General features: G+C 42.3%; 1 protein-coding gene across 1 annotated transcript in view; it reads right to left on the bottom strand.

Moving 5' to 3' along the window:
• Positions 1-14,300: 14,300 nt before the first annotated feature.
• LOC139413767 (protein bassoon-like) overlaps positions 14,301-24,962 on the bottom strand; it is a 179,929-nt gene continuing 169,267 nt past the window's right edge. The window contains exons 13-16 of the mRNA XM_071161500.1: positions 20,907-21,062; positions 20,439-20,494; positions 20,189-20,321; positions 14,301-15,539 (exon numbers count right to left, since the gene is read on the bottom strand). Of these exons, the coding sequence (XP_071017601.1) occupies positions 20,454-20,494; positions 20,907-21,062 (197 nt within the window). The 3' untranslated portion in view covers positions 14,301-15,539; positions 20,189-20,321; positions 20,439-20,453. The remainder of the gene's footprint in view (positions 15,540-20,188; positions 20,322-20,438; positions 20,495-20,906; positions 21,063-24,962) is intronic.

Here is a 24,962-nt window from a genome sequence, read left to right on the forward strand (position 1 = left end):
ATCCAATGTCATACAGATGTTATAGCAGTTTAGCTTCATCAAGGTTTTCAATGGTCATACCTGTCTTGTTTTGAACGCTTTGTACAAAATAATAAAATGCACTACGACAGGATATTTCTTAACGTAGCTCTTTATTAGCTAGATATAACTGTCATGTTCACGTGTCTCATACCATGATTAACTGACCATAGCATCAACACCTGGGTGGTCTTAACCAATCATAGGCAGTAAAATGCATCCAATTACAATTCAGTATGTTTACACATATTAATATCACACCACCCTTTATGCACAACTCCAGTAAGACCAGTGGCAAATCATTTGTAAAAATATAGAAGAGTAACGGCCCAAGGCAGCTGCCATGAGAGACACCACACTGTACATACAGTATCTGATGTTAGAGAACAAACCCTGGGTTCTATTGCATAAATCATTCTCCAACCATTTGATGGTAGGTGACGTAAAGCCATAGCAAGTGAGTTTCTTCAGTAACAATTTACGATCAGTAACATCAAAGGCTGCACTTAAATCTAACAATACAGCTCAACTATCATCTTATTATCCATGTATTTTAACCAATCATCTGTCATCTGAGTCAGTGCAGTGCAAGTTGAGTGCCCTTCTCTTTATGCATGTTTAAAGTCAGTAGTTAACTTCCTTCCATGCCTGTGGACACACACACTCATTTAGGCTTAAAGATAAAGCAAATAGGGATGGCAATACAGTCTGCTACCATTCTCAATAGTTTCCCATCAATGTTGTCTATACCTGGTGGCTTATCATTATTAATGGATAACAATAGTTTTTCCACCTCTCCCACCCTAACTTGACCAATTTCAAAACAGCCATTTTTGTCTTTCATTATTAGATCATTTTTTGAAAAATATGATGGTTCACTGAAATAGTAATTCACATGATTGGCAATATCAAAAGGTTTCGTTATAAATGACCCATCAACTGACTCATATCATTTAAGCTACTCAAAAGTATTTTTCCATTGTGTTTTATGTCATCTATTGTCACGTTCTGACCTTAGTTCTTTTGTTCTGTCTTTGTTTTAGTATGGTCAGGGCGTGAGTTGGGTGGGTAGTCGATGTTCTTTTTTCTAAGATTTGGTATTTCTGTGTTTGTCCTGGTATGGTTCTCAATCAGAGGCAGCTGTCAATTGTTGTCCCTGATTGAAAACCATACTTAGGCAGCCTGTTTTCACCCTTGAGTTGTGGGTGATTATACACTGCTCAAAAAAATAAAGGGAACACTAAAATAACACATCCTAGATCTGAATGAATGAAATATTCTTATTAAATACTTTTTTCTTTACATAGTTGAATGTGCTGACAACAAAATCACACAAAAATGATCAATGGAAATCAAATTTATCAACCCATGGAGGTCTGGAGTTGGAGTCACACTCAAAATTAAAGTGGAAAACCACACTACAGGCTGGTCCAACTTTGATGTAATGTCCTTAAAACAAGTCTAAATGAGGCTCAGTAGTGTGTGTGGCCTCCACGTGCCTGTATGACCTCCCTACAACACCTGGGCATGCTCCTGATGAGGTGGCGGATGGTCTCCTGAGGGATCTCCTCCCAGACCTGGACTAAAGCATCCGCCAACTCCTGGACCGTCTGTGGTGCAACGTGGCGTTGGTGGATGGAGCGAGACATGATGTCCTAGATGTGCTCGATTGGATTCAGGTCTGGGGAACGGGCGGGCCAGTCCATAGCATCAATGCCTTCCTCTTGCAGGAACTGCTGACACACTCCAGCCACATGAGGTCTAGCATTGTCTTGCATTAGGAGGAACCCAGAGCCAACCGCACCAGCATATGGTCTCACAAGGGGTCTGAGGATCTCATCTCGGTACCTAATGGCAGTCAGGCTACCTCTGGCGAGCACATGGAGGGCTGTGCAGCCCTCCCAAAGAAATGCCACCCCACACCATGACTGATCCACCGCCAAACCGGTCATGCTGGAGGATGTTGCAGGCAGCAGAATGTTCTCCACGGCGTCTCCAGACTCTGTCACGTCTGTCACATGTGCTCAGTGTGAACCTGCTTTCATCTGTGAAGAGCACAGGGCGCCAGTGGCGAATTTGCCAATCTTGGTGTTCTCTGGCAAATGCCAAACGTCCTGCACGGTGTTGGGCTGTAAGCACATTCCCCACCTGTGGACATCGGGCCCTCATTACCACCCTCATGGAGTCTGTTTCTGACCGTTTGAGCAGACACATGCACATTTGTAGCCTGCTGGAGGTCATTTTGCAGGCCTCTGGCAGTGCTCCTCCTGCTCCTCCTTGCACAAAGGCGGAGGTAGCGGTCCTGCTGCTGGGTTGTTGCCCTCCTACGGCCTCCTCCACGTCTCCTGATGTACTGGCCTGTTTCCTGGTAGCGCCTCCATGCTCTGGACACTACGCTGACAGACACAGCAAACCTTCTTGCCACAGCTCGCATTGATGTGCCATCCTGGATGAGCTGCACTACCTGAGCCACTTGTGTGGGTTGTAGACTCCGTCTCATGCTACCACTAGAGTGAAAGCACCGCCAGCATTCAAAAGTGACCAAAACATCAGCCAGGAAGCATAGGAACTGAGAAGTGGTCTGTGGTCCCCACCTGCAGAACCACTCCTTTATTGGGGGTGTCTTGCTAATTGCCTATAATTTCCACCTGTTGTCTATTCCATTTGCACAACAGCATGTGAAATTTATTGTCAATCAGTGTTGCTTCCTAAGTGGACAGTTTGATTTCACAGAAGTGTGATTGACTTGGAGTTACATTGTGTTGTTTAAGTGTTCCTTTTATTTTTTTGAGCAGTGTACTTTCTGTTTAGTGTGTCTTGCACACACTTGGAGCTGTTTCGATTGTGCTTTTTTGTTTGATGTTGTTCAGTTTAAATAAATAATAATAACACAGGTCCTCACCTTCTTCCACCGACGACCGTTACATACATCTTGGTTTGGTGATATTTCTTCTTCTTTTTGTTAAGTTTAGTCACAACATTTCTGTTTACGGTATGTCAACCAATCAGCTGAGCAGCCAGACTTGCCACCTCTTTTGCATAATTTCTTTGAACCATAAAATTGTTCAATTCATCATCAATCAAGGGAGCTCTAACAGTTCTCACAGTTAATTTCTTAACAGGTGCATGGTTGTCAACAATTGGCTTGAATCAATTTACATATACTTTGAGTACTGCATCTGGATTCACTTTCTCATACACATCAAACCAACATACATGTTTTACATCTTCAACAAAAGAATCATGAGAACATTTTGTATGATATCTTACAAATTACTTTAGGCCCTACCTTTGGCACTTCGGCTTTCCTTGTTATTGCCACAATGTTATCGTAACTACAGTCAACGGGAACTGATATTGCTTTGGAGCTAAGCTCTGCAGCATTAGTGAACATATTATCAATACAAGTGGATGTCACAGATCCGACACTATTGGTATACACTCTAGTTGGTTGAGCTATAACCTGGGACATATTACATGCATTAGTCAGAGTTAGAAGTTTCTCTTGACAGGACAGCTAGTTGCTAACCAGTCAATGTTTAGGTTACCCAGAAAATAGACCTCTCTGTTAACATCACACACACTATCAAACATTGCAGACATACAATATTATCCAAATACTGACTGCTAGCACTTGGTGGCCTATAGAAGCACCCCAAAATGGCTCTGACCATATAAAGCAACACCTCTTCCACAGGTATTCCTGTATTTTCTGCAGATGTTATATCCCTGTATTGCTATTGCTGTATCATCAAAGGAATTATCTAAATTAGTTTCAGAGATGGCCAGTATATGATATCAGATTTGAGGAAGTTATTGATTTCATGAACCTTATTTCTAAAGCTACATACATTAATCTGGGCTATTCTTGTCCCTTTCCTGGGTAACTTATCGGAGATAGACATAAAAAAATAAGTAAAATAAAAACATTGTTTAGCTACACTTGTGTGTGTGAGAGACGTTGGGCTGAAGCTACTGACCCTCACTCTTTTCAGGCTTTTGGGAGGGAGGGTGGATAATGAGGTTATCGTAGTGGATGTAAGCAATGTCCCACGCTCTCTGGCAGCTTTCATAGTTGGGATAAGTTTTTTCCGTCTCTGGCGCTCAGCTTCAGAGAAGTCCTTGTTGAGAAAGATGTTGGTTCCTCTCAAGTTCTTGGCTCTGTCCAGAATAGCCATTTTGTCCTTGAATCTTAGGAACTGGACCACTATTGGCCTGGGTCTGTCACCTGGGCTGGTTACAGGTTTTCCAGACATATGGGCGTGCTCCACCTCAATCTTCCTATGACCAATCTGCAGGTTTTCGGTGATCATTTTTCTCACTTCCTCCTCAGACTCCGTCCAGGTCTCATGTGTCAACCAGGTCTCAGAGCATTTCGTATTATGCTGTACGTAAATCGGAGAAATTCCATTTAGTATGATATGTTAAGTTTTGTATAATATGTATTAATTTGTGGATGTCCATCACTCATTTCGTATGATATGTACAAACTATTTTATGTTACCAATTTGCAAAACTTAATATATGTTACAAATTGGCAAAACATATGATATGTTACGAATTCTATCTAGGTGGCTAACATTAGCTTGCTAGGCTAGATGTTAGGGTTAGGGTTCAGGGTTAAGGTTAAGTTTAGGAGTTAGATTAAAACACAAGGTCGATGCCAGCACCCCCAAGGAAATCTATTAGCATATTACAAAAATCCCCATACAAATACATCAATTTAAACTAGAGATATCTGTTTTGTGACTCAATCCACCACATCCACCTATGTAACACTTCTGCAGCTGCATTGAAAGGTGACAGAGCTAGAACGGTGATTGTCTGACCATGAGACATCCCAAAATCGGTCTTCTCATAAAATCATCTGTAGCGTCCGAACGGTTTGGCCTACAAACTATGACCCCTCTATGGAAAGATGACACTCTCACAAACACAACACATTATCACTACAGACAGAGTGAGTCAGAACACAAAGCATTATCACTACAACAGGGGTGAGTCAGAACACAACACATCATCACTACAGACAGGGTGAGTCAGAACACAAAGCATCATCACTACAGACAGGGTGAGTCAGAACACAACACATCATCACTACAGACAGGGTGAGTCAGAACACAAAGCATCATCACTACAGACAGGGTGAGTCAGAACCCAACACATCATCACTACAGACAGGGTGAGTCAGAACACAAAGCATCATCACTACAGACAGGGTGAGTCAGAACCCAACGCATCATCACTACAGACAGGGTGAGTCAGAACCTGTTAGAGGAATTCTAAATTCCTATATGTTTTGTAGCCAAAACCAAATTCGCACTCTCTCTATTTCATAATAAGTTGTAAATTTATAATTTATGCATGAAATAGATCGAGACCAGTCTTAAAAGTCAGGTAACAGCGTTTAATTCAAGAGAGTACTGGTACATACACATTTTTCCTCAGGTTATAAACTGAAAATGACGTCAGCGTTTTCTAAATGTTCTATCTCTTTCATGACACCGGTAGAGAGGCCCTATAGTTCTCGAGCCTTCCCTCCTCACCTGAAGCCAAGGTCAGTCCTTGTAAATCAGCATTCTAGACAGTCTGTAGATAGTCCGTCCCTGCCATCTGGAGATAGTTCATTCATTTGTACAAAGGAACAGACCGTCATTGTTACTAAACTCCTGACTATATTATATACAATTGGGAATGGGAGCAAGAGAGAATTCAAATATGTACAGTACATAATAGCATTTGGACTAGTCAGTCCTGATTGAAATGTATACATAATTAGTCATCATTGATAAAAATTCCCTTAACAGAACCCAACACATCATCACTACAGACAGGGTGAGTCAGAACACAAAGCATCATCACTACAGACAGGGTGAGTCAGAACACAAAGTATCATCACTACAGACAGGGCGAGTCAGAACCCAACACATCATCACTACAGACAGGTTGAGTCAGAACACAAAGCATCATCATTACAGACAGGGTGAGTCAGAACACAAAGCATAATCACTACAGACAGGGTGAGTCAGAACCCAACACATCATCACTACAGACAGGGTGAGTCAGAACCCAACACATCATCACTACAGACAGGGTGAGTCAGAACACAAAGCATCATCACTACAGACAGGGTGAGTCAGAACCCAACACATCATCACTACAGACAGGGTGAGTCAGAACCCAACACATCATCACTACAGACAGGGTGAGTCAGAACACAACACATCACCCACTGGGGTTAGCAGCACAGAGCAGAGGGGCTGGTGAGTAACGGATGTGGGCCTGACTGTGTCCCTTGGGTTTCAGGAACGGGCTATGATGACTCAAACATCACAACGTTAAGGCATGTCAACAACTTACAATATGTGGGTCAAACTTCTAGGGCTAGAAGATTTAACACTGATTGAGCCATTTGGCCCGAGCCATTTGGCCAATCCATTATTCTGCCCAATCAGGGTTCAAACCAAGGTCTCCTGCACAGGACAAGACTGTTAGCCTACGGAGTTGATTAAAAAACTATGCTCATTTGTTTGGTAAGAGATGGAGGTATCATCTTTTAAAGGTGCCCGGTGTCCTATATAGGGCTGTACCAAGGCATGTACGCTCCACCACTGCTATGGTCATTGTCAATGTGGTTCCCTGGACCACAACTCGACCAACAATCACCACCACCATCAAGATAACTCACCATGTTGACAATATTTTTATCCAGCAAGTATAAGTGAGTAGTGCAGGGTTCCCCGAACTTGGTCCTTGGGACCACAAAGGCGTGCACCTTTTGGTTTGTTCCCTTTCACTACACAACTTGTTAAAATGATCCAAGTTTGATGATTAGTTGATTATTTTAATCAGCTGTGTAGTGCTAGGTCAAAAACCAAAACATGCACCTCCTGGGTTCTGAGGACCAAGTTCGGGGAACCCTGCACTACTCACTTATACTTGCTGGATAAAAATATTGTCAACATGGTGAGTTATCTTGATGGTGGTGGTGATTGTTGGTCGAAAAAATACTTTACATAATGAGCTCACCTACATCGAGGTCAACATAGAACTGGGTTGTTTCTGGCTCCACTTGTAATCCTGTAACCGACCAGACGGGGGCAGTCTTGGTCTGTGGCTTGTGATTGTGGTTACCATAGTAACCAGCACAGCGTTTTCATTCACACCCACAGCTACACAGGAACTGTAGACTGGGTCATGTTCATTCACCTGAGTCACTTGAGAGTAGCTGGGGCAAAATGGTGTTGTGGAAAATGGTAAAGGAGGGGAGTGGACACACACAAAGGAGTATGAAAGAGAAGAGAAGAAAATAGTAGAGAAGAGAGAACAGTTGAGACACAGGGGACAGTAAGGCTGTACTGAAGACACTATAAGAGACGGCTGCCACTCGGACCGATGTCATTGACGTCCAGAACAGAGACTGTGATGGTTGCCTTGGAACTGACCATGTGGACGACGGGGTTACAGGTCACCGCCAATAGACAGGTCTGACTCAAAGAGGGGCAGGACTCCATGACCACATTAGGTGGTTTAGATGATGTCCCTGTCCCTGGATTCACAGAATCTAGTTCAATCCAGTACAGGCTTAACTGAATGACAACAGAGACTAAATGTAATATTGAATTTGATTGAATAGTTTGGGGTATGGCCCCATCTCCGAGGAATGCTCATCAGAGCCAGATGTGGATGACAGGTTGCTGGGCAGCTGGTGTCACTATTTCCGCCGAAGTCGGTTCCTCTCCTTGTTCGGGCTGTGTTTGGCGGTCGACGTCACCAATCTTCTAGCAATCGCCGATCCACCTTTCATTTTCCATTTGTTTTGTCCTGTTTTCACGCACACCTGGTTTACATTCCCTCATTACTTGATGTGCATATAACCCTCTGTTCCCCCTATGTCTGTGTGTGGAATTGTTTGTTGTAAATTGTTTGTGCACTTCAGACTGGTTTGCGACGGGTTATTTCAACCCGTATTTTGTTGTTCTGGGTGCAGTTTGTATTGCCTCATTAAACTGCTCCGGGAGTTACCCATTTCTGCTCTCCTGCGCCTGACTTCCCTACAGACAGTTACGCACCTCTTACAGCTGGCATCGAAAAAAATTATTTGATGAAACATTGAATTTGTTTTTTACTGCTATAGCCCATAGAAACGCTTTGAATAACACATTCATAAACAGACAGTCAAAAAATGTATAATAAGGAAAAAGGTCCTATATCTGAGAGATATAAGAGAAATATAAGAAAAATATTTGTTTTTTGTTTGGCCACGTTATTTTTAGCACATTTTACCCCATATTTTACAGCCTAGTACTGGTTACCGTTAGACAAATTAGAGCAGATCATTATTCATGTTCCTGAGAGTCTACCCTTTCGATATTGGTGACATATTAGTTTGTAGCTCCAACGGTTCAGTCTGGACAGTCTGTTTTGTGGAAGACCTCTTTGAAATGAGGCCGTCCGCGACAGAGAGTTCAGACAAAGCTTTTGGATGTCATAGAGCTAAACAATCGACACTGTCGTGTTCGCGAGATTCTCCCCTTTCAATATTGGTGACATATTAGTTTGTAGCTCACACTTTTCAGGTTTTAAAGACGATTTCATGACAATTTTCCTGTCCTGATGCTCTCATGTGTCGAAAAAGGACGCTTTCACAAATCTCATGTTATTGGAATAGGCGCAAACTTTATATCGGCGGAGAAAGAGGATTGAGCTGCATCCATTACAAGATAAAGTTATGTCAATCTCTAGCCTTAACACACGAGGAGCTATTCAATATTCAACATATCCACTCTAGGGGGTGTGATATGCTTACTGTGATGAGCCATTCAGACCAGCCTTCCTGATTGAACTTTTGCAAACTACATGGCCCTGACTATCAACACTCAATGGAAAGTAATAGTTCAAATTACAACTGGATTTGATGTTGTTGACCCTGCATGATGTGTTCTTAACGTTGATATTCTGTACTGTTATAGAGTGGCCACATTGCACAGGATTAAATGATTAATAAAAGGAGGGGTAGGACATGCTTACCTTATTTCACTCAGTAACATCACGTGTGGACAGAAGTAAGGTTGTCACTCTGGTTGATGGTAAAGCCGTAAGGTGTAGTTGGAAGGACTATGTAGTCGTATGTCAGCACAGACATTTGACACAACATGAACACTTGTGACCAAAGAGAATGGCCCACTATTCTCCTGGATAGAAACGAACTGGCATCGCTTCCTAGAAGGAAAGAAGATGGGGAAATCGGGAGGCAGCAATGGAATGAGAGATTAATTGGGGCGGCAGGTAGCCAGTGTTTAGAGTGTTGGACTAGTAACCGAAAGGTTGCAAGATCGAATCCTCGAGCTGACAAGGTAAAAATCTGTTGTTCTGGCCCTGAACAAGGCAGTTAACCCACTGTTCCCCAGTAGGCCATCATTGACTTGGTATAATAAAATGAGAGATTGCCATGACTAATGCAGGCACTTGTCTCTTGATCTCCATTTCTCTGATATCAGCAGTATGTTGTATTCACAACTTTCACTAGATTAGTGAAAGACAAAAGAACACTTGCTCTCTACCTAGATATGGTCCCTGCACAAACACAGGGCCCTGAAGCATTAACAGTCAAAAACAGGTTTGTTTGAGCTATGACAGAGACAATTGATCCAACCCAACCTCAGGTTTTGTATTGGATTTACTGTACTGTAAAATAATCAGTAACCAGGAAAATGTAGCTCAGTTGCAGTTGAGAAACCACAGTTGGAAACGGACTTTCTTTCATTTCAAAATGACAATGTTTATCAACACTGGCTTTTGAACTGTAGAATGAAAGAAAACACATCAAACACACCTCCATCCTCAGCAGACACAGAGATCTTTCCACTGGCTGTCTTGACTGTCCTGCCTAGACAGTGACAAGCCAACACAGCCTCTATGAGTAAAGCCCTGTCTTATCAGAACAGTCTCTTAAAAATGTCTGGGATCTGTGAATTTTTTCTCTTAACTCACTGAGCCTCTCTCCTAATCCTTCTGTCTCTGTTCACCTAAAGCACAGGCAGATGAAAACTACCAAGTGAAGGCTGTTGTAAAGTCAATTAAACTTACATGCAAGTAGAGTTGCAAAGCTACCTATAATTGAGCAAATTTACCAGAATTGTTGGTAATTTAGTTAATCTATGGTAATTTAGATTTGAATAACATAACAAAAATGTGTATTCATATATATATATATATAGTATTCCTTTTTATATCTGTGTCCATATTGTCCATTAGTTTCTTGTGGACCATATGGTTCAAGAGAAAATAGCCAAAATAATGGGGAAAAAGCATCTAATCAACATGGTATTATTTTCATTGAACTCTGCAACTCTTCCAACTATTGACTTTTTTCACAACTGCCACCAGTTTGGCGCCACAAATTTTACAACATAGACACAGTAAAATAAGTGTGTCAAAAAATATATAAAGGATAATTCATGCTGAAACCCTCATATTAAACACTAATGGTATTCATTAAGTTGATGGGATATATTTTGGATAAAGTTACAGTTTTGTCATTGCAATGTTAATTTTTTTAAATGATCTTATTTGATTATCTAATATATTCTACATGTGGTAAGGCTACACAGAGGGACAGATATAATTACAGACCCTGTGGTTGTAAAGAGTACACTAATAATCGAGAAGCAAGTACAGGGAGTGAATTTAATGAACAAACAAACATGGAACAAAACAAGAAACACGAGTAGTGTACAAACATATAAAGAGAACCAGAGTCAATAATGCTAAGGGAATTGACAGATATAGGGGAGTTAATCAGGAAGATGGTGGAGTCCAGGTGATTGTCATGAGGCGCAGGTGCGCATAATGATGGTGGCAGGTGTGCATAATGATGACACAACTGGAGTAAAACGATGGTGGCAGATGTATGTAACTGGCGGGAATAAACGTGACAGTACCCCCTTCCTGACGCGCGTCTCCAGCCGCCTGACTTCGCCAACTAGAGGAACGGTCCCGAGGACCAGGAGCGGGCGTGCAGGAACCTATAGAGCTGGCTGAGGCGCGGCAGCCTGACGAGCTGGCTGAGGTGCTGGGAGCCTGGCGAGCCGGTTGAGGCGCGGGAACTGGAACTGGCGTCACCAGTAAAAAAAAAAGTTAAAGATCCCTGTTGCTTCCCCTTGGTGAGGCGTTGTTCTGTAACATTTGCGCTAATAATCGGAACGCAAGCATAGGGAGTGAATTTAATTAATAAACAAGCATGGAACAAAACAAGAAACACAAGTGGCGTACAAACATGAAACATACAAACAGAACCAATAACGCCTGAGGAAAGAACCAAAGGGAGTGACAGATATAGGGGAGGTAATCAGAAAGGTGATGGAGTCCAGGTGAGTCTCAAGAGGCGCAGGTGCGCGTGACTATGGTGGTAGGTGTGAGTAATGATGACACAACTGGCGACGTCGAGCGGGAGTAAACGTGACAGTGGTAATCTGAAGTAACCAAAAAGGCAACTAGATGTCATCTGACAAAATCCCCCTTCCCATAACGTAAAAGTTACCAAAATTCTGTTAGTTTACTGGAAATACTCTATACCCTCCCTTCGCAACCCTACCGCCATGTTAGCACACTGCAGCAGCAGCCTAAAATCATTCAGCACTATGGATAGCTCTTAACCACTGCAATGTTCATTCAATGCTCCAAAGAGCTTAGCAGTGCGTTGTGTTTCTTTCTTTGAAGACACTGTGGTGAACAGTGAGTGGTTGTTGTTGGCAACCATTTCAGTCAGGCAGTCATTCAGGCAGTCAGTCAGGCAATCAGTCAGTCTGGCAGGCAGTCACACCTGCTCCCTCTCTGGCACTCAAGGGCGCCAGGCTGCCCATCATTATCCACACCTGTCACCATAATTACGCGCATCGGCGCTCATTGGACTCACCTGGACTCCTTCACTTTGTTGATTGCCCCTTCTATATCTGTCTGTTCCTCAGTTTGTTCCCCGTGTCAGCATTATTGTCGTTGTGTTTTCCCCTGTCCAGACGCTGCACTTGTTTGTTTCTTGTCCATTGTTTATTAAATGTTCACTCCCTGTATTTGCTTCTCGTCTCCCAGCGCCTGTTCTCACACAGTCAGTCAGGCAGGCAGAGAGCAAGGAAATACAGTACAGTGGATGACAAATAAATAACTACGAGAGATTCTTGATTTTCTCTTTATTATTTTTCCTGATTGGAAAGAAATTGCAAGGTCAATATTTTCATTAATCACATTACATGACATGATGCACCAAAATGTTACTCTATCTGTTTACAGGAATACACTGAATAGAACACAAGGTTTCACAATGGATACACAACTGACGTTTCGCCCATTGCACTTACAACAGTGAATGACTTGAGTTAGACTTTTTATGGATTTTTTTTGTTGCATTTTCAATTAGCTTTTTCCTCTTATTTCAATCTCTTTTTAAAAAATGGATCATTTCTCATCAACTTTGAAACCTCCCGACAGAATGACAATAGAATGCCTGGATAAACTTTTACCATGTAGGTATTTCTCCTTGTTTTACAAACACAATATGTATAGAAACTCTACACAGACCGAATATGTATCTGAATACAAGTTTATTCCAATGTTGCCAACAGTCAATACGAGCCAGACAGATACACTATGCTTATTTCATCATTATATTCATAATCATGATATTTAATTAGAATAAATATTATTTTATACACAAAAGCACAAAAGTTGGCAGCAAGTACGGTGTGGGAATGCACAAGACGACCGTACTATGAACTCAAACGCTGTACAGAAGAATCCATCTGTATTTACAGTGAGAATGTGTGTTTGTGTGTCTGTCTGTCTGTCCATTTGGACAGCTACAGTCAGTGAAGGCTGTCTGGTCTCATGCTTCTCTTATCGACCACAACGTCTCCATAAAGATGGTGAGCTCGCAGCTATCTATACCAAGGTCCCTCTTTGGATACATCCTGCACTCTCATTTATATTATTACCGTGAGATAACACATTTGTTTTACCTCTCCTTGAAATCAATAACACATATGCTATTGGTGTTATATTTCTGTCTTTACACACCAGTCAGGCTTGTGCTTTAATTATAACATGCCCTGCGAATCCTAACTTCAACTTAAAATGCAATGCATGACTAAGTGGAGGTTAGGATTTCTCCCATTTGTTCCTCCAACTACTAATGATACCTTGATGTTGTTCTTTGTATGCAACTTTTAGTGGCTTCAAAGCACATCAAGTTGTTTCCCTCATAATCTATTACTACATGATGCCATTCCTAATGCAGAGAGACATAAGGAACCATTCTATTTGTTGTACAGTCTGATCAACCAATCAGATACCTGAAATGAATCCTCCACCCTTCAGGTTATACACTGACAGCCGATGCGCACACTGACTGACATTTTATAATGAGAATTCCTGACCAACCGCCTCACAGGTTTGTATAGCAGCACGGACTGGACAGCTGAACACGCCATGGCAGTGGGGCCCTGGTCAAGCTACACACACACCAGGACTGAATGAGAGCATACAAACAGCCGGACAAAGCCAAGCAAATCATGCTTCAAGCATTAAGATGGACATTCATGACTGACAGTCTACACAGTCAACCCTTTGGCAACAAGTCCCCCCATATGGGGAGTAATGGGGTACTATAAAACATGCCACGAAAATAAGTCTACATTCAATAGTTAAATATTCAGATCCATAAATACAATTAGCAAAGTAAAAATATGTTTCAGAACGGTTTTCGATGTCTTTCAGTTCACAATGTTGTTGGATTCTAGTGAGTAACATTGGTCATTATGGTATTAAACTTTGTTTTTTGTCTGTTCCAGTTTCAAAATGAATCATTGCATAGAACATTTGAAATGATGATTGCTTCCAGCCACTCCTGCATGTGTGTGTGTTTGCTTGATTGCATGTATGTCTCTGTGTGAGTAAGTGTAAACATAGAGATTTAGGTGTGTATGTGTAGTTGAGCAACTCTCTCAGACATATTGCTGATGTTTATCAACATGTTTCAGATATTCCCATCCATGAATTTAAACAACATTAACACCAATGTGCTGTATATCATTTTATGCATGCTATTGCTTTTAAATCAACCAGAAAATTATTCAAATGTAAGATAATAAATAAGAAAACAATAGACCATAAAATATAAATAGATTTACCAAACAAAAACATAAAACATAAAAACAGAAGTCACATGAATATAAATTAATAAAAACACAAATGAATAATTTACATTATCAGTGTTCTCGATAGATGTATGTACATACAAAAGTATACAGTTGTGCAAAACGAAATTAAGAAAGGTATGACATGGACGTTTCAAAACATATGAGGTATACAAGTAAAAAATATGTACCGAATAAGGCTCTTCTTTTCAGAATAATATCAGGCAAAAATGATAAGAAATGAAACAAGATGAAAATACTTTTTATATATAAAAAAAAATAAATCCCAAAGTGCTCTGGGATTGACAAGTGATGGCTTTGCGGTGGCTAAAAGACAGCCATGGTCACGCTTGCTTGCGTTCCATCTGGTCCTCTCTCCTGTGTGGATCTCACACTCTATTGGTGGGCACACTGGTAGCTTCTCCTCTCTTTATCCTACTCGTCTAGCAATGTCTGGTGAACCCTCTTCTGGACGTAGTGGTGAAAAAGTGTTAAGAAGGTATGGGTTTCTTTTTTGATTATTATTGTGCGTGCATTCCAGTGTCCACATGTACATGTTGCATTCTGTAGACATCATATCATCACAACATGTGGAGGAGAAATAAAAACACATTCAAAGAAAGGGTCATTGTTCCCTGGAATGTAGAGATCATAGAAACCAAGCATTCAAGTGGTTCATAACCAGGGCATTGTTTGTTTGTTTGTCTGTCGCCGTTTGTTTGTCTTGCCTTGCCTTCTCCAGTGTAGTAGTTAGTGTCATAGTTGGCAGAGGTCTCTTTGGTACTAGTAAAACCTATGAGCTGTGTATCTATCTCCCTCCTCCACTGTGTTATAATGGTGATGGTGTTATAAGGCCCTCTGACCACAAAAGTGTGGAGTCGTGAATGATTCTGGTCAGATGTGGACTCCTCTGAGTCTGCATTACAAATGCCACCCTATTCCCTATATAGTGCACTACTTTTGACCAGATGTGACATTTCCTTCTACAATGGCTCTCATCTGGCCTTGTCTTAGAATCACAGAACCACAGCAAGTGATGGGAGAGCTCTGATGAAACTCAGTGTGCTCTCCAAGATGACAGAGATTTAGGTGAAGAAGCAGCCTCCTCCGTTGTTGTCCTTCTGAGCTGAGCGATGCAGAAGCCAAGCCTACGGTGTGTGACAGCTCCCTGTTCTGTTCCTGGATCAGGTGTTATTTCTCTCAGTAAGCAGAGAGACAAACAGGGAGGTGAGACAGACAGGATTGTATCTTCATTCTCTCTTCGCTCTCTGTCTCATTCACTCTCCTACGGGAGCTGTGATGTAGGCTCTCGTTGGCATTCTGCTGGTGCATCTGAAAACATGAAGTCAAAGTTTAGTGTCTCTCACCTAGAGATCATTTTTACTGAATTTTGGGAAAACCTGGGGATTTTGGGAAAGTTACCGGAATTTTAAAACCCTACGAGATCAATATACACAGAATTTATACGGTATGTGTTGCATTAGGATCCAATGTCACAGACATTTGAATAATATGACAAAGAGGCAAAATACAGTACACAGAGACAGACTGTAAAATGTGTGCATTATTGTCTCATAGTTAGTGCTGAAAGATTTCGGGACATGATTACACCTACAGAGGGAAGAGGAGAGCTGTAGTACTGTACTGCTTGAGGGATAACTACCTACATGTGCACACACACCTACACACAGAGACACAAGGACACACATACACACACAATTCCATTCTCATTCCTTACACATGGCTCAGCAGAGCAGAATCCCCTAGAGCAGGGGTGTCAAAGTCAAATGGACGGAGGGCCAAATAAAAAAATCAGCTACAAGACGAGGGCCGGACTGTTCGAATGTTCATTGAAAATTTTTTAAATGACGCATATAGTCTAGTGAACCTAATTGAACCTACTGAAAACCTAACAAATATATTACAATATGATCAGATAAATAAAGCAATATTTTCTTATGGCTCTGTCAGTAATCTTTAATTTTCAACAGACACAAAAGACAAATTTCCTTTATATAAATATCCCCATAACATGAACATTAAATGAAAGAAACCGGTATTCAAGGCACCATCAGTAGACTATATTTTCTATTTTAGCAAAAGTGGGCTAAATTTACTTCAAAGAAAAAACAATAATAGCAATTTTCTATCATCCACTCAACTGAAATATTTTTAAAATATAATTGGATTGAAATACAAAAAAATAAAGTGCAAAAATCTATTAATCAAAAACAACACTTTGTTTAAGGAGAAGTAACATGCAGTGAAAACAAATATTAAATTTTAACTTTTAAACTTGAACTGAGTAAAAACTCTAAATATGTGATTGCACAGTAATGTTCACTTGTTTGAGGTTGAGGGTGATACTTGGTGGTGTCCCATCTTTTCCACAAGTTCATCAATGTTCGGGGTAAGGCTCTGAGCTGAAGAAATCCTCAGAATTGAGTGGAGGTGTTCAGCAGTAAGTCGACTTCTGTGTGATGTTTTGTTCAGGTTCATCAAAGAAAACAGTTGTTCACACAGGTATGTGCTGCCAAACATAGACAACGTTTGAGCAGCCTGGATGCGCAGCTGGGGCATTGTGCCGGGGAGGAAACGGGCGAACTCCGCAGCACCCACTGCCGCATATTTTGCCCTCAGTGCATCATTGCATTGGAGGTCAATCAACTCCATTTGGAGGTTTGGTGGTGAGCTTTCCACGTCAACAGCAAATGGGTTACCGAGCAGTTCCAACCTGCTTTTTTGTGCTTCAAAGTCAGCAAATCGGCGTCGAAAGTCAGCGGCAAGCATACCTATTTTATCAGCCAACTGTGTGCTCGGGAACGCACTGGTAGAGAGCTTCTCTTTCATGGTCTGGCAGCTGGGAAAGTGGCTCAAATTTTCTTTCCGCATCTGCGTCTCCCACAGAGTCAGTTTGGTTTTAAATGCCTTCACTGTACTGTACATATCAGAGATGACACGATCCCGACCCTGCAGCTGCAAGTTTATTGCATTCAGATGACTCGTAATGTCACACAGAAAAGCCATTTCACACAGAAACATTTCGTCTCGGAGTTGTGTTGTGTCTTTCCCTTTGCTGTCCAAGAACAGACAAATCTCCTCACGAAGCTCGAAACATCTTTGAAGCACCTTTCCCTGGCTTAGCCATCGCACCTCTGTGTGATAAGGCAAATCACCATGCTCCGTTTCTAACTCCGTCAGAAATGCCTTGAACTGGCGGTGATTCAAACCTTTGGCTCTGATAAAGTTAACTGTGCGCGTGATGATGCTCATTACATGCTCCATTTTCAAGGCTTTACCGCACAACGCTTCCTGGTGTATGATACAATGATAAGCTGTCAGCTCACCTGTCGCGTTTTCCTCTTGCATCTTTTCCCGTATCTTCGCCACCAGTCCGCTCCTGTGTCCACACATCGCAGGTGCTCCGTCGGTTGTCAAACCCACGAGTTTTTCCCAAGGCAGCTCCATCTCATTTACACATCTTGACACCTCTTCATACAAATCATGCCCCGTAGTTGTGCCATGCATAGGACGTAAAGCCAAAAACTCCTCTGTCACGCTTAGGTTGGAGTCCACTCCGCGGATGAAAATTGACAACTGGGCAATGTCAGAAATGTCGGTGCTCTCATCCACAGCCAAGGAATATGCAATAAAATCTTTTCCCTTTTTCACAAGCTGCTCTTTTAGATTGATGGACAACTGGTCTACTCTCTCGGCAATGGTGTTTCTGCTCAGACTCACATTTAAAAAGAGTTGCCTTTTTTCTGGGCAAACTTCGTCACAAACTTTAATCATGCAGTTTTTGATGAAATCCCCCTCCGTAAATGGCCGGGCTGATTTAGCGATCTCTTCTGCCAAAATAAAACTGGCCTTGACAGTTGCGTCCGCGTGTGTGTCCGCGTGTTTCGTTTCATAATGTCGTCTCAGATTATACTCTTTCAGTACCGCCACACTTTCTCCACACAGAAGACACACAGGTTTTCCAGCTACCTTCGTGAACATATACTCCGACTCCCACCTTGTTTGAAACCCCCGGTTCTCAGTATCCACCTTCCGTTTTGCCATTTTTGATGGGTATCTGAAAGTTAATTTTACTGTGATGCTGACGACTGCTGTGCCAATAAATATTGAAATGAAGCAGCCTACTGCTCGGTGCGTCACCTTTGCATTGTGGGAAATGTAGTATTGGTGCGTGTAAAAGATCTGCGGGCTGCCGGCTTGCTGCGGGCCGGTTCTAATAATAAATCAAGATCATCCCAGGGGCCGTAAAAAACCTTCTTGCGGGCCGGATGTGGCCCGCGGGCCTTGACTCTGACATATGTGCCCTAGAGAGAAGGAGAAAGAGACAGGGATAGACAGCGAGAAATAGAAATAGAGACTGATAAAAAAGAAAGAGATATTGAGAGAGAGAGAGAGAGAGAGAGAGAGAGAGAGAGAGAGAGAGAGAGAGAGAGAGAGAGAAAAGAACCACTGAGCCAGAGATTATGCACCCTGGAGGGTTACCCAGTGGCCAACACCCTAGTGCCAGGCTGTAATTACCATGGGAACCAATCCCACACCCTTATCCCAGTGAATTCTGTGAAAATTCTCTATAATAAATGTTTTCTTAAAAAAAGTAATATTGATATGAGATCAATGTAGTACAGCATCTACACTTTGAAAGCTCTGCATTTTAAAATAGGGCTATAAATACAATTGACTGTACTGTAGCTAATTTACTGAGTTCTGTAACCTTCTCGTCACAGACTAGATACACTATACTTCCTGTGACTGTATAGTAATAGGCCACATCCACCACGAGCCGACACCTCATTAAAACAGACCACATCCCCTATCTAAGACCTCACAACGGTCCCAAAATGGCCACGGTGAGTGCTTCCAGTGTCACTATGTCCCAAGCCCCTCCACCAGGGCGGTGGCAGCCAATCAGAGCCCTGCTGGGATTGTCAGTAATCCTCAGGGCTGAGTAGGCTTACCTGTTGGTCAGAGAGGCACTGAGAAGGTTTTATCTCTAGATCCCTGCACTAGATCTCTCACCCCTACCACACATTTTTTTTAGTGTAATGAGTCATCATTCTGTGGGCCCCAGTTTGTGCGTGTGTGTGCGTGTGTGTGTGCATGTCATCCCACGGCTAGTCTGCTTATCCATTGGCTAATTAATTTTTTTCTCCCCAATTTCATGGTATCCAATTGGTAGTAGTTACAGTCTTGTATCATTGCTGCAACTCCCGTACGGACTTGGGAGAGGCGAAGATCGAAAGCCATGCGTCCTCCGAAGCACAACCCAACCTAGCCGCACTACTTTTTGACCCAACGCACATCCAACCCGGAAGCCAGCCGCACCAATGTGTCGGAGGAAACACTGTACACCTGGCGACTAGTCAGCGTGCACTGCGCCCGGCCCGCCACAGGAGTTGCTAGTGCGCGATGAGACAAGGATATCCCTACCGGCCAAACCCTCCCTAACCAGGACGACGCTGGGACAATTGTGCGTCGCCCCATGCACCTCTGGTGGCACAGCGATGCAGTGCCTTAGACCACTGCGCCACCCGGGAGGCCCTCCATTGGCTACTCATGCTTCTACATGATGCAGACATGGATCTATATTAATCTATGCAAATATCCATCTGCTACAACGCTTCATCCATTCATCCACCGCAGTGTGGGGCTGTTGCCCAAATGGCACCCTATTCCCTACCTAGAGCACCATTTAGGGAATAGGCTGCCATTGAAGATGCAACCTCTGTATCCTTAACTGCATTAAACTTAACTATTGATGATAGTATTAATACTTTGAGGGGTGAGCATTTAACTTCGAAAAAGATGAACGCTATTTAAATATTTAATCTACACTCATATACATCATGAAAATATGAAGAGTAAAGTGCAGATTATCACAAATATGGTCAACATTTTTCTCCAAAGGCAAGACACACCGCCCCAATGTGTAAAGACATGTATTTATTTCATGAGATACTCACTGATGCACTCAGGTACCCTCCTCCTCCTTTTCCGCTTCATTGTGATAGTGAAATGTATAAAATGCCGAAAACAGTTTCATAGATTTTTCTAGTACCAAGCCTCCAATCCCCCTCCATCGCAACTCCTCAAACCCTGCAAGACAAACACAAGCTTCCCCTCACACCTGGGACATCCACAACACACAAACAAAGTGTCAACTACTTAAACCTTACATCTATGAAAAATCACAAAGAAATCCATTGCATTTACCCTCCTTTCTTCCATTCACCAAAATGAAGTGAACTTCTTCCCGAGGCCAGAAATAGCTGTGTAAAAGAAATAGAGAATAGATGGGGTGAGAGGGAAAAAATATTTAGTACAGTATAGAAAGTTAGGACATTAGTCATTTTCACAGAATATCATATTTAGTACAGTATAGAAAGTTAATACATTAGTACTTTTCACAGAATATTGTGTAGAAGGGGTGTATATAAAATAAAGGGTCCATTTTGTATTATGTTCTATCACTAAGAAAGAACATCAACGACTGTCACACACACACCCCATACAGAAGAAAAGTAATTGTTAAACAGTAATTCCTTCCACATCAGACTCTGTATGCGTCCCAAATGGCACCCTACTCCCTATATGGTGCACTTCTTTTGATCAGGATCCATAGGTAGTGCCCTATATGGAAATAGGGTGCCATTCCCAGTGTTCAGGTTCTCAGGGCTTTACCATCTCCCAGTTTCCCCGCCTGTTCAGCTGCGCCTCCCGCCCCTCCCAGGATATTGGTGAGAACGTTGACGCCCTCTGCTGGGGGCTGGCCTGCCACTGCACTGCCGATCCCACCAGGCCGGCTACCTATCCCTCCAGGAGGGGTTGCTTTAGAGCCTGCAGAGGAATCACAACCGCACTATCAGATGGCACTGTTTGGGTAGTATATACTTTTCTGTTTGAGTAGTATGTCATTTCTGTTTGGGTAGCATGTTGTTCTCTGTTTAGGTAGTATGTCATTCTCTGTTTGGGTAGCATGTCATTCTCTGTTTAGGTAGTATGTCATGTCTGTTTGGGTAGCATGTCATTCTCTGTTTGGGTAGTATGTCATGTATGTTTGGGTAGCATGTTATTCTCTGTTTGTGTAGCATGTCATTCTCTGATTGGGTAGCATGTCATTCTCTGATTGGGTAGCATGTCATTCTCTGTTTGGGTAGCATGTCATGTCTGTTTCGGTAGCATGTCATTCTCTGTTTGGGTAGCATGTCATTCTCTGTTTGGGTAGCATGTCATGTCTGTTTTGGTAGCATGTCATTCTCTGTTTAGGTAGTATGTCATGTCTGTTTGGGTAGCATGTCATTCTCTGTTTAGGTAGTATGTCATGTCTGTTTGGGTAGCATGTCATTCTCTGTTTGGGTAGCATGTCATTCTCTGTTTGGGTAGCATGTCATTCTCTGTTTGGGTAGTATGTCATTCTCTGTTTGGGTAGCATGTCATTCTCTGTTTGGGTAGCATGTCATTCTCTGTTTGGGTAGTATGTCATTCTCTGTTTGGGTAGCATGTCATTCTCTGTTTGTGTAGCATGTCATTCTCTGATTGGGTAGCATGTCATTCTCTGTTTGGGTAGCATGTCATTCTCTGTTTTGGTAGTATGTCATGTCTGTTTGGGTAGCATGTCATTCTCTGTTTAGGTAGTATGTCATTCTCTGTTTAGATAGCATGTCATTTTCTGTTTGGGTAGCACGTCATTCTCTGTTTGGGTAGCATGTCATTCTCTGTTTGTGTAGCATGTCATTCTCTGTTTGGGTAGCATGTCATTTCTGTTTGGGTAGCATGTCATTTCTGTTTGGGTAGCATGTCATGTCGGTTTGGTAGCATGTCATTCTCTGTTTGGGTAGCATGTCATTCTCTGTTTTGGTAGTATGTCATGTCTGTTTGGGTAGCATGTCATTTTATGTTTGGGTAGCATGTCATTCTCTGTTTGGGTAGCATGTCATGCCTGTTTGGGTAGCATGGCATTCTCGGTTTTGGTAGTATGTCATGTCTGTTTGGGTAGCATGTCATTCTCTGTTTGGGTAACATGCCATTCTCTGTTTGGGTAGCATGCCATTCTCTGTTTGGGTAGCATGTCATTCTCTGTTTGGGTAGCATGTCATTCTCTGCTTGGGTAGCATGTCATTCTCTGCTTGGGTAGCATGTCATTCTCTGTTTGGGTAGCATGTCATTCTCTGTTTGGGTAGCATGTCATTCTCTGTTTGTGTAGCATGTCATTCTCTGTTTGGGTAGCATGTCATTTCTGTTTGGGTAGCATGTCATTCTCTGTTTTGGTAGTATGTCATGTCTGTTTGGGTAGGGGTAGCATGTCATTCTCTGTTTTGGTAGTATGTCATGTCTGTTTGGGTAGCATGTCATTCTCTGTTTTGGTAGTATGTCATTCTCTGTTTGGGTAGCATGTCATTCTCTGTTTGGGTAGCATGTCATTCTCTGTTTGGGTAGCATGTCATTCTCTGTTTGGGTAGCATGTCATTCTCTGTTTGTGTAGCATGTCATTCTCTGTTTGGGTAGCATGTCATTTCTGTTTGGGTAGCATGTCATTCTCTGTTTTGGTAGTAGGTCATGTCGGTTTGGTAGCATGTCATTCTCTGTTTGGGTAGCATGTCATTCTCTGTTTAGGTAGTATGTCATGTCTGTTTGGGTAGCATGTCATTCTCTGTTTGGGTAGCATGTCATTCTCTGTTTTAGTAGAATGTCATGTCTGTTTGGGTAGCATGTCATTCTCTGTTTTGGTAGTATGTCATGTCTGTTTGGGTAGCATGTCATTCTCTGTTTGGGTAGCATGCCATTCTCGGTTTTGGTAGTATGTCATGTCTGTTTGGGTAGCATGTCATTCTCTGTTTGGGTAACATGCCATTCTCTGTTTGGGTAGCATGCCATTCTCTGTTTGGGTAGCATGTCATTCTCTGTTTGGGTAGCATGTCATTCTCTGCTTGGGTAGCATGTCATTCTCTGCTTGGGTAGCATGTCATTCTCTGTTTGGGTAGCATGTCATTCTCTGTTTGGGTAGCATGTCATGCCTGTTTGGGTAGCATGGCATTCTCGGTTTTGGTAGTATGTCATGTCTGTTTGGGTAGCATGTCATTCTCTGTTTGGGTAACATGCCATTCTCTGTTTGGGTAGCATGCCATTCTCTGTTTGGGTAGCATGTCATTCTCTGTTTGGGTAGCATGTCATTCTCTGCTTGGGTAGCATGTCATTCTCTGCTTGGGTAGCATGTCATTCTCTGTTTGGGTAGCATGTCATTCTCTGTTTGGGTAGCATGTCATTCTCTGTTTGTGTAGCATGTCATTCTCTGTTTGGGTAGCATGTCATTTCTGTTTGGGTAGCATGTCATTCTCTGTTTTGGTAGTATGTCATGTCTGTTTGGGTAGGGGTAGCATGTCATTCTCTGTTTTGGTAGTATGTCATGTCTGTTTGGGTAGCATGTCATTCTCTGTTTTGGTAGTATGTCATTCTCTGTTTGGGTAGCATGTCATTCTCTGTTTGGGTAGCATGTCATTCTCTGTTTGGGTAGCATGTCATTCTCTGTTTGGGTAGCATGTCATTCTCTGTTTGTGTAGCATGTCATTCTCTGTTTGGGTAGCATGTCATTTCTGTTTGGGTAGCATGTCATTCTCTGTTTTGGTAGTAGGTCATGTCGGTTTGGTAGCATGTCATTCTCTGTTTGGGTAGCATGTCATTCTCTGTTTAGGTAGTATGTCATGTCTGTTTGGGTAGCATGTCATTCTCTGTTTGGGTAGCATGTCATTCTCTGTTTTAGTAGAATGTCATGTCTGTTTGGGTAGCATGTCATTCTCTGTTTTGGTAGTATGTCATGTCTGTTTGGGTAGCATGTCATTCTCTGTTTGGGTAGCATGCCATTCTCGGTTTTGGTAGTATGTCATGTCTGTTTGGGTAGCATGTCATTCTCTGTTTGGGTAACATGCCATTCTCTGTTTGGGTAGCATGCCATTCTCTGTTTGGGTAGCATGTCATTCTCTGTTTGGGTAGCATGTCATTCTCTGTTTGGGTAGCATGTCATGCCTGTTTGGGTAGCATGGCATTCTCGGTTTTGGTAGTATGTCATGTCTGTTTGGGTAGCATGTCATTCTCTGTTTGGGTAACATGCCATTCTCTGTTTGGGTAGCATGCCATTCTCTGTTTGGGTAGCATGTCATTCTCTGTTTGGGTAGCATGTCATTCTCTGCTTGGGTAGCATGTCATTCTCTGCTTGGGTAGCATGTCATTCTCTGTTTGGGTAGCATGTCATTCTCTGTTTGGGTAGCATGTCATTCTCTGTTTGTGTAGCATGTCATTCTCTGTTTGGGTAGCATGTCATTTCTGTTTGGGTAGCATGTCATTCTCTGTTTTGGTAGTATGTCATGTCTGTTTGGGTAGGGGTAGCATGTCATTCTCTGTTTTGGTAGTATGTCATGTCTGTTTGGGTAGCATGTCATTCTCTGTTTTGGTAGTATGTCATTCTCTGTTTGGGTAGCATGTCATTCTCTGTTTGGGTAGTATGTCATTCTCTGTTTGGGTAGCATGTCATTCTCTGTTTGGGTAGCATGTCATTCTCTGTTTGTGTAGCATGTCATTCTCTGTTTGGGTAGCATGTCATTTCTGTTTGGGTAGCATGTCATTCTCTGTTTTGGTAGTAGGTCATGTCGGTTTGGTAGCATGTCATTCTCTGTTTGGGTAGCATGTCATTCTCTGTTTAGGTAGTATGTCATGTCTGTTTGGGTAGCATGTCATTCTCTGTTT

This window comes from Oncorhynchus clarkii, chromosome 7 (assembly GCF_045791955.1).
Source record: "Oncorhynchus clarkii lewisi isolate Uvic-CL-2024 chromosome 7, UVic_Ocla_1.0, whole genome shotgun sequence".
NCBI classification, from domain to species: Eukaryota; Metazoa; Chordata; class Actinopteri; order Salmoniformes; family Salmonidae; genus Oncorhynchus; species Oncorhynchus clarkii.